Consider the following 11,620-nt stretch of genomic DNA (forward strand, 5'->3'; position numbering starts at 1 on the left):
CTTAAATTTCACGTGAACATGCTTTACATGTCATCTTGCTAGAAAATGGCATCAGAGGAAGGTTTGAATAATATTTAGAGAGCAGCCTGACCAAAGAGCAAACATATCTCTGTTAAATGCAACTACATTATTTGGAACTGGAACTGGAACTGGAAGGATGTATACATTCTATCTGTGATTTTTATTTTAATTTATTGTTTGATTGATTAATCCGTACATTTGAGCAATTCATTATTTGATTAATCAAGTGCCATTATCACATGTATAGTGTTAACATCACAAAAACACCATGTTTTACATTCAGCCTTAGCTAATATTAGGTTTTTAAAATGATAATTTAATTTGCAAAGTACAGTACATGCATTTACTTATTCAACAAAGTGCTTTCAAGCCCTGTTTGTAAAATTGTAAGCACTGTTTTAAGGAATGTTTTGTTCAGGACTAAAGATCATTTTTATTAATTAAATCAAGTTTGCACTTCATTATACTCTTCTATCAATTGTTGAGAGAGGGTTTGAAGTTCATTTTCACTTTGCAAAGCACTATTTAATCTAGAGAATGTTTATTAACCCTCTTAAAAAAACACTCCTTAAAAAGCATTCCTTAAAACAGTCTTTAAAATGTATATGAATATGACCCTATACTAGTCGACTGAGTCGATGTATCTACACGCTTGCAGAGGTTGGTGGCCAGGAGCATCAAGCAAAGCCATCTCAGATGAACTCATGGCTGTTCAGCCTTTCAGAAAGTGACAGCCTGATGTTCCTGAAAGCTCTTTCCAATCTGTTTTTGTCAAAAATGCTGCTGACAAGCCGTGGCCTTAAGGGTTCACAAGGCTAAGATTTACACATGTATGTAGTGCTGCTCTGCAAGATAAAGACAATGCGATGTCAGCATGTGGCTGTGGATATTGCTCAGACCTGCCTGCCTGCCTCCGGCCCCCGGCCCTGTCACACTGCCAGCCTTTGTATGGGCCAGACAGCAGATGGGAGTCAATTATGGCTGTGACAGAAGAGTCATCTGGCAGGCACTCTCCAAGCCCAGTGCTGTATAATTTCTGGCGGGAAATTGAAAAACCCAGAGAGCTTTTATGAATGCTTTACTAGGTCAGACTTTTATCCGCAAGGATTTCTTACAGCTATGTGAGTACTGTTTACAAAACTGCAGACACTAATTCTCTGCATGCAATCAGAATCACACGCACTGTACGTGTGGAGTGCCGCTCTGACTCTGGGAAAAAACGTTGATTACTATTTTAACTATTGCTTGCCAAACACAGAGGCCAGTTTCTACAGTACAGTATAATCTGTACCATCCAAAATGTCAAACACTCAATTTTACATTTTTTTAAAATGGTCTCATCTGATATTTGTAAAGGTGTCTTTTTACAGTTTTTTATAGCAGCGGAAAAACATGTCATTGACATCTGCCAGATAAAAATTTTAAAAAAAAAATCCTTGGATAGTTCAGACTACACATAAAAGACCTCTGTGAAGGCAGCAATTCAGGAGTTTTCATGTAAAACAGAACAATGGAATTCTATAAAGGCCATTATTACGTTGTCAATGGCCAGTGTACAATCACTGTGCTGTCTGTTGCATTGGCTTAGCAGCTGTTCAACAGGTAAAACAATGCATGGCAGCTGCAAGGTAGGTGTGTTGAGAACCTTTGGACAATTACCTCATCTTAATGAGACAGGGCGGTGCATTGATTTGATCTAGTTCATTATAGTACACCAGCAGTGTTAAAACAACTATTAAAAACTGATTCCAATATATATATAATTCATGAATTCTTGAAAAATAACATGTTTACTGCACTGTGTTTGCAATTCTTTCTACACAGCTGAAGAAAGGTTTTTTTATCTGAAATATATTATTTTTTTAATCATTTAAACCATTTGTGTACATCCAAAAAAAAAAAAAAAAAAACTTTTCATATTTTTCATATGCCTCACTATAGTTGGGGGTGGTATTTTTTTCAGAGAGTGTAGTAAAAGACACAGTTAATTGCCAATAACTTTGTAATAAGCAAAACTATATTTATATTTTAACAGAATGGTATAAGTAGTGTAATTGTAAAGTGCCTCATTGTCCCACCAAGCTGTAAAGATCAGGAAGCAGGACTCCACTGAAAAAGAGAGATGCTACAGAGATATATCAGTGGCAGTTTACAATATTTATTCCAAATCTATAGATTTAACTTTTTGGGGATTTGGGGGGATTAAGTGTAATGTATCGCTAATGAATTGACATCAAAATCAAATTGAAACAGAAGTGTGTATTTGTAAAACTGCTTGCAGTCTATTTCATATAGGTAATTTTCCACAGTTTTTGTTGCAATTTTCTTTGTCAATTCAATAATGTATATGTTATTTAAAGGGGGTTGCATACAATACATTCTTTTACTTTCCTTGTACAGTATTCTAACACTGAATCAGTCTTGTTATTTTTAAGTTTTTTTTTTTTTGCTTTTCTACATTTCCTGGTGTTGCTGCAATGGCAATATGAGAATGAAAAGAACATTCAGAAGGACAGACCTGGAGGGCGGTATTTCAGACTTTGTGGAACTAATGACGTTTGTTTTTGTGTTGCCAGAGCAACTTTCATAACAATGATGTTATGTTTTGCTGTAAAACATTTAACTCTGTATTGCAAATTTACACTGCACAAAGCTTTTCACACAGGGTTCCTTCAGACAAACAGTATATGTGTTACGGTAAAAGTCAGAATATTGGCAAACCTTAATTACCTGGTAAATGTCCAAAATAAACATGTTAACGCTTTACTTCGAACATTTACCAATAAATCTCAAGAATAACCAAGTACCTTTGGCTAATGACTGAATATCTTTCCGAAACAAATATGATAACACTTTTCTTTGGACATTTACTGGTAAATCTCAGGAATAACCAAGTGCCTTTACCAATAAGCTTTGGTAAATGTCCGAAAAGCAAAATATTTCTTCATAATTCCAGACATTTACCAACTTACTTGGTAAATGTTGACAGTTACCGGTAAAACTTAAGATTTACCAGATTCAGACTTTGTGTACCAGTAAATTACACACTGGTACACATGCAATACACTTTTTGTTTATGAACAAATATCTTGGTGTATTAACCCACTGTGCCACTAGCACCCAATATATGTACAAACTTTTTATGTACCATATTATCTTGATTTACAAAGTAACATTTATGCCATAAATAATTTTTTGTAACAAATGTCCATACAAAGCCTCATCAAATTTGTGCTTCTGACATACAGCTTTTACACAATCAGGTGTCACTGTGTACAGTTGTGTATCAAATATGAAGACCTTTTTTTTAGCCTTTAGTCTTTATATAACACTAAGAGACAAACTACCTTAACCACACTGTCAACACCTCATTACTAACAGCAAACTTTTATTTGTATTGTACAATATCCATGTGACAGAGCAAAGGCGGTGCACGGGTGTGTGTGTGTGCGAGAGTGGTGACTGGTGGCCATCTTGGTGAAGGAGGCTGGAATCAAGATGGCCAGCCTTGCACAGCCACATGGCATTGTTTAATTGTTTGATTGTTGGACTGACTGATTAATTGTGTAATTGATTTTGTGAGTGGAAAAGTGTGGAATGTGGCCAGGTGGTGATTGGATGATTGATTGAATCAATCAAACCCCTGGCCACGTGATATGAAAGGGAACAAATGAATGTTTGTTTGGAGAGAGTGTGTGGGAGAGAAAAGAGTATGGAGGAGAGAGAAATAAACAGAAAGAAAGCTTGGGTGTTTGTTTATTTGGATAATTTAGTAGTGTTTTTGTTTAATACCTGTTTGTTCCTGTGTTTGTTTTGTTTTGTGTTACTATTACACGTGTGCCAAGGCACTTTAAACTGAAGTTCTGTGACTGGGTACCATTTAAACTGAAGTTCTGTGTCTGGGTACCATTTAAACTGAAGTTCTGTGTCTGGGTACCATTTAAACTGAAGTTCTGTGTCTGGGTACCATTTAAACTGAAGTTCTGTGTCTGGGTACCATTTAAACTGAAGTTCTGTGTCTGGGTACCATTTCTGCCGCTGACCAGCCTTGACCGCCACCACTAAGCCACAATCCATAATACTTGAACTTGACAAAGAATTATAAATTACATGTCAGACATATTAGATTAGAGTTAATGGACACCAGAACATTTTGTTAAAGACGTTTTTCATAATGAGATTTATTTTATTATTGGAACATATTACAAGCATGGGCTTGTAACTTGTAACATTCTAGCCAATTTTTCACATGTTATGAATGGTTACACATTACATCACACAGAAACGTTCAGACAATACTCAGTCTAATGGGAAAAATGATACTTTAAAAGGCATAGGAACTCTTTGAAATTTCAAAAGTAAAAATAAATAAATAAATAACTGAGACAACACTATAGTTACTTATACTAAGAAAGGCCTAATGCTGGATTATTTCGGTAAAACATTATATAAAATTATTCAGAAATAACTCTGTTGCTATTCAGAGCAGTTCAATTGTTAATGTTTCTTGTTTGTTTTATGACACAGTCTTGTTTTTTCGCATTAGCTTCTGTATTGGGACCCAAGTGACAAAAGTTTATATTTTCTGGTATATTCTAAGAAACATGATACCTTATATAGGTCATATAACTTAAATGAGTAACTCTTATATTAATGTTAGTAGAGCTTTAACAGGTCCCTTTTATTGTAGCATTAGATCAATCTTCAGAAACTGCCCTGGGCAGTAGGAATGTATAATAGTTAAGTATGAGCAAAACACTGCTTCTGTGCCAGAGAGAAAGTCCATTGCATGGCCTTGCTTTGAGTCATTGCTTAATATAACTATTACTTCACTTCCTTCCTTCCTCACGCTCCCCTATAATTACAGACAGGCTTCCAGCACACTTCTCTCAGTCTGGTTCAAAAGTGCTGTTTGTGGCCCCCAGGTACTCTCTCCTCTTCTTGTTCTTCATCAGGATCTTGCGTAGAATGCTGGGCGAGTTCTGAGACACACCCCCTGTCAGGGGCAGAGTAGCTTCGGGGCCCAAATCGAGGGCAAGATCTCCCTTCACATTCTTCTGGGTCTTCAAGCACTGTCTACTGTGGATCAAAACAAGGGAACCGTTAATCACAATGACACAAACAGCACAGCTTCAGTGAAGGAAAAACAGTGGTGCTAGAAAGGGCTTTTGATAACCCAGCTAATAACAACAACAACAACCTTGGTCAAGACTCCAGACTAAACTGGTATAAAATGTGAATCCACTGTTTCACTTTTATACAATTTAAAACTTCAGAAATGTGTTTTGCCTCATTCTAAGTAAAAGTTAGGCATGTAGATGATCCTTGACGAAGGCTGGCAAAGCCAAACAAATTGATTGTTGTACAATTCTGGGCAGGATGACAGTGGTCTGGAATACATTTCCTGTATGTTTTATAAATTACAGTGGCAGGCACCAGCAAATTATTCCAATATTTCTTGACTTCAAATAAAATGCACCAGTTTTGGTAGTACAAAACTAGCAAGAAGCTTTGGACCTCTAGTACAGAAACCCTTGAGTTGTCATAACCAAGGCCTGCTATCAATGGGTGATAAATTAATTTACATTTTATTTTATGCTAGAAGCTTTTGTCAGTTCTCTGATAAATATGCACTTAACCTGTTATGTATGTAAAAGTGTTTCTTTCTCTCTCTCTCTCTCTCTCTCTCTCTCTCTCTCTCATGTTGCCATAGTAATGCACAATTGATTACAAAAATAAAAGTTTTCTCTAATTATATATTTTCTCAATCTTAAGTACATATTTCAGTAGTTGTAAAAAGAAAGAACAATTAGACAAATATTTCAATGAGAAGTCTTTGTCATTGTGTTTTGTATGATTAAATTCCTTTTTAGGATTACTATATCTTATGAGTGACTGATTAAAATTACAGTCCATATTTCAAATTGACTTCAACAAGAGTTCCCTAAAGCTTATTTTCTGGCAAATTTTCAAGCAATTAGTTGTAGCAGGCATTTTCCAGCAATTTTTCCCCATGTAAAAGTCAGCAATGTCTAAACAATCCTAAATTGATAACAACTGATTAAAATGTCACAATCAACTTGTTGCTCCAGCAGCTGCTAGACAAAGAAAAATGCAAAATACTTCCTCTAATTGGAAGAAAAATACAGATTTCTCTCTGGTCAAAAAAAGAAAAAAAAAGAACAAAACATTTGTTTAGGAAATTAATTGTGATTTAAATTAATAAAAAAAATGAATTGCACTCAGTGTGTAATTTGCAGATGACATGATTGTATAGGAAACTAATGAAGTATGAAGGAGGCCACCTGCTAGTTGTGTAATCCCTGTGGAGAGGATGGCAGACAGGCCTCTCTTACAGACAGAGCCTTGTAAGAAAGGGGCAGCTACACCAGAGCAGAGCAGCCCAGGCGAGAGGGACCTACCCTTCAGTGGAAGTACTGACATCTGTATCTGGCTTGTGGATCAGACTCCTTTTTAATGAGCTGATGATGATGGGTGAACACTGAGATTTCTGTAAAGGAAATATAATTGTAAATTAATATACATTTCACACGTACCTTATAACATGTTAAGAGTTGACAGGTTATGAGCTCAATAAATACCTACTACAGCTATTGCCAAAAGTTTTGCATCACCTATAATTTTAGGATTGAGACAATTATAAAAAAAAAAACAACACATGAACATAATTTAGATCTCAAAATTTAGATATCACAAAAGTCTACCGGAAGCCATAATAGTAGTACACTATTTCAAGTTAGATTTTGAAATGTCACATTTTTCAAGTTTTCGTTAAGTATATGTAAAACTACAAAGCGGTAGTATGTATTTCAATATGTTAACTTATTCAGCAGGTTTCCTTTGACTTTATGAAACAAAGTTTGTTAATTATATAGGGCGATGCAAATCTTTTGGCCATAGCTGTATAATATGCCTGTTTTACCTTTACAAATCAAATATTTAAACTCTCGAAACATACAATTAATATTTCACAGTTTTATTATTATTATTATTATTTATTTCTTAGCAGACGCCCTTATCCAGGGCGACTTACAATCGTAGGCAAAAACATTTCAAGCGTTACAATACAAGTAATGTTACTATTATTTTTAAGTGAACACTCTGATAAAAATTGACTTTTTTTTTTAAAAACACATTATTGAATAATGATTAAATGAGTACAACAGTCAATAATCTTTCATATCATAATCTACATATCCTCACTGTGTTTTGTTTTTTTTTGTTATCAGTTTTTAAAGTGTGTAAATGAAAGGAAACTTTGTTTTGTTTTACACAGCACATAAACACCTGAGCTAATCATTTCTAGGCAGCAGCAGCACAAAAGCTTGTTCGACTTACATCAAAAATAGAAGGTTTTCTTTTGACTGTTCTGAATCCATGTACGTCAGACACAGACAGTCTCTCTGACTGCCTGCTGGGGGACTGCAAATCTGGACATTTCTCTTCATTAATTTTGCCTGTAAACACAAACATAAATATGTCTTTCTGCCTGTGCTACAAAATTCTGGGCAGGGCTACAGTGGCCTGGAATACATTTCCTCAGGATTTGAAGGCAAAGGGTGGTCACACCAAATATGGATTTGATTTAGATTTTTCTACTGTTCACTCACTCTGCATTTAGTTAATTGATAAATATAATCTATTAACATGTCTATTTTTGAAAGCATTCTTACTTTACAGCATTTTTCACACCTGCCTAAAACTTTTGCACAGTACTGTATATATATATATATATATATATATATATATATATATATATATATATATATATATATATATATATATATAAAACCATTTGTTTTAATGAATTATAGACAATGACAGGCAACATTGTGTCTTTTAATCAGCTTTATAGTAGCTTCTTTGCTATGTTTAGATACCAATATAAAACATCTGCATGTGTGACCATGCTTTTGCTAATAAAATAAAATAACCCTTTCAGTGTGGAATATTCCTTTAAAATCTTCATGACACCCCAGATCATGAAATACTGGTTACACTGTTACAGTTACAGAAAGTTTTAATTGACACAAGTTAATTTACCAGGCTTCAGATACACCTGGGTAAACACACCCCTGGGAATGTACTTGTATGCATTTTCTAATGGCTCTGCTTGCGCACAAAGCATGTTTTGTGAAAGGTAAACAACTTGAACTTACTCTGCGTTGCAACGTAAGCAGATGGGAAGTATCCTTGCTGCCCATTCTTCAGGCGTCCAAACCACCACACTTCATCATCTTTGTAGAGAACATGGATGACATCACCCTGGCACAGGACTAACTCATCTGACCAGTGGGGCTTGTAGTCAACCACTGCTACCACCTAGTGGACAAACAAGGGAAGTGTCACCCATAGAAGTGAAACAAACAGAACTGGACAACTGCACAAGGGGCCCAATTTTCCACGGTGTGCAAATTGCCTATGCAATACATTCATTATGGAGGAGCTAAATTGCCTATGGATTTTTCCATCGGGCACAGACAGTAAAAAATGCCATATCACTCTGGGTTCAAGACAATAGGAAACGTTTTTGGAGGTACAGTTTATGCTGACTGGGAAAAGGGAATATTGTATTTTTCAAACACAATGACAAACTGGTTATTGGGAACTGGTACATCTTCTCTTTCTAAATATTCAGACAGCTTACATGGCAAACCTAGGCAAGTGTTAATAGTCTCAATGAGCAAATTAAACCAATGAGGTTTGTGGAATTTCTGTCAGCTATTCAAGGAAAGTTTCAGGTGTGTGTATTAGCAATGGACAAAATGAGTATGCTGCAGCAAGGTGGCAATGTGGTAACAATAAAGGCAGAAGACATGTGCCTCAGAGAGGGAAACGTGTTTTTACATAATTGAGCTTTAATATATTATAGTTTGCACTTTAAAATGTAGGCTCCAAATAATGTTTTGAATTCTGATAGGCACCTTAAAACAGGATCTCTCAGATTGTGAGTAGCTGGGCAGATTTACTATTTAAAGTGGCCCTGGCAGTTCTATGAATCTGCTATTATTAGTATGCCACAGGATTAAATGTTTAAATGTGTACAGATTACCAGGATATGCAGCTAAGGCGGCCCAGATTTGTGAAGAACAGACTGTTGTGGATGGTACACCTAGTTGCTCGGTATCATGATAAATATAACCAATCGAACAATGTACTGATATGTCATCTTTCAAGACACATGGAACTAACCCCCTGCCACCCTCAAGCAAAATTCTAGGTTGAATAGTTTGGTTGGTAATTTGTGAATAAATCATCAATAAAAATGTGATTCCTCCATATGCATTCATAAAGATCAGGTCATATTTATCAGGTCTGACCCCGACCTATATATATATATATATATATATATATATATTACACACACACACACACATATATACTTACAGACAGTACACACAATACATGCATACTTACAAAACTTTGAATAAGAAAGCAAGACACATGACATTAAAATCATCAACTTACTCGCTCGCTTTTTACTTGCTGTGGGTTGTGTTTCATTCTTGTATGACTGCATGCTGGAAGAGAGCAAAATTACATTTAGGTTTCGTAAATGGCACTGCCTTTCATTGTAGCCCTGTATTCTGTTCACATAGTATATTCAACAGCGATCACATTAGAAGCATGATCACATTAGCATTCCTAAGAATTAACAACATGTATCAATTGCTCTCAATAGGAACGTAAGAAGCATGAGTTCCTTTAAGTATAGAGCCATAGTGCGTTTACCTTTGGAGAAGACAGTGGTGAAGACCTCCAAGTGCTCATCAGTGCTGCTGTAAATCTGGGCCATTATCCAGTTGCCTGATGCTGATGGTACTGCCAGCCTGATGCTGGGGCTCTGGGCTTGAAATAAATAGGTTTCACTAATCCAACCCTCTCTTTGATCAGTGTCCAGGTTCGTTCAGGACACACACACACACACACACACAGACCTATGTTGTCACCTCATTTATATTCTTGTTTGCAACTGGTTGGCAGCAGTCCCATCTGGTAGTGACAATTTAATGGCAGTTGGTCATTTAAGTCTACTAAGTGATTCATTTAAAACAATGCTATTTAAACCCCTATGCACAGTATAACACATATCCAATTGAAATGCATATACAGTACGGTACCATTGCATATACAGTACCTGGTTGTTTAACCACATAATAAAATGTAGATTCTTTCTCATAAGAACTGATTTGTTACTTAATACAATGGCACATTTCTTGTCAATAAAATAAAATTTTAGGCAAATTAGTTAATATAATCATATAATCAGTTATAAATTAGGCATAATAAATATAGTTATTATGATAAATGTCACGAAATAAATAGTTTGGGTATTCCATTTAAATCCTTATGCTTTTAGTTTTGTCTACATTGTTATTTGGTTTGCCAAAAGGAATATATCTACATTTTGAGCAGAGCTTTTATATCATATTCTTTTACATAAATAATATAATGTAATACAATATAGATTTAATTTCCCACCTTTTTAAGGGACATGCAATATGAAAACAAATGTACCGATACTATCATTCGGGCAGCAGTGTGGAGTAGTGGTTAGGGCTCTGGACTCTTGCCCGGAGGGTCGTGGGTTCAATCCCTGGTGGGTGACACTGCTGCTGTACCCTTGAGCAACATACTTTACTCAGATTGCTCCAGTAAAAACCCAACTGTAAATATAAAAATACTGTTTAAAATAAATAAATACATAATAATGTAATTGTATGTAAAAATAATGTAATATCTTGTAACAATTGTAAGTCGCCCTGGATAAGGGCACCTGCTAAGAAATAAATAAATAAATACTAAAATCATCTGTTTGGAAGGGGTTCTTACAAGTCATGATTGGACAATTTTAGAACTTGGCACAATAAGACCTAGACTAAAGAAAAACATAATGGGCATCAGGACTCATTGTCACAAGCGTGATTCATTTCAGGCAGTCCTTGGGTTAATGTTTTCCACTCAAAGAAGCAAATTGTTTCTTGATATATTTTGTCACACATTGCGACCCGATGCCTTTTGTCTGGAAAATCAGGCTTGGGCTGATGATACATCTGTGTAAACCGGACCCTCCCCTAGCCTTGGAAAAATCAACAGATGGGGATTTTCATTATTGGAAAAGGACATTTCCATCCCTCTATTGTACTCATGTCAAGCAGTCAAACAGCATCCGTCAAAAAAACAGAAGGAAGCTTTGGGACAGCCATTTGCATTGCATGTGGAAATTAAAATGAAATGCAAAATCATTAAAAAAAACCCCAAAAAAAACACACACATTTAAAAAGTGAAAATTAAAAATGCAAATCATAGTAGCAAACTAAAAAATATATACAGCAAAAAAATATGGTAATATAAAACTAAATGTATTTCTGATTTAATTCCAGTGACAAATTGCAACATTTATACGTTTTTTGTATTATTTTTTTTTTTTTTTTATCAATTTACCCATTTTTTCTATACAATTTGAAAAGCTCAATTCAATTGCTGTCTCACCGCTGAAATCCTATCAGGAGAACTGAAGCTTAGTGGGCAATCGCCTCTTTCCTCTTTCCTAAGCAATGGATTCTACTGGACCTTG

General features: G+C 35.4%; 1 protein-coding gene across 1 annotated transcript; it reads right to left on the bottom strand.

The window, feature by feature from the left end:
* Positions 1 to 4,190: 4,190 nt before the first annotated feature.
* LOC117395036 (vexin-like) lies at positions 4,191 to 11,310 on the bottom strand. The gene is made up of 6 exons (XM_033993877.3): positions 9,775 to 11,310; positions 9,511 to 9,563; positions 8,202 to 8,364; positions 7,381 to 7,499; positions 6,444 to 6,532; positions 4,191 to 5,100 (listed from the first exon to the last, which is right to left on the bottom strand). Exons 1-6 carry the CDS (start codon positions 9,836 to 9,838, stop codon positions 4,911 to 4,913), a joined length of 678 nt encoding a protein of 225 aa, XP_033849768.3. The 5' UTR covers positions 9,839 to 11,310; the 3' UTR covers positions 4,191 to 4,910.
* Between the last annotated feature and the right edge of the window lie 310 nt (positions 11,311 to 11,620).

Source organism: Acipenser ruthenus, chromosome 3 (assembly GCF_902713425.1).
Source record: "Acipenser ruthenus chromosome 3, fAciRut3.2 maternal haplotype, whole genome shotgun sequence".
Lineage (NCBI taxonomy): Eukaryota > Metazoa > Chordata > Actinopteri > Acipenseriformes > Acipenseridae > Acipenser > Acipenser ruthenus.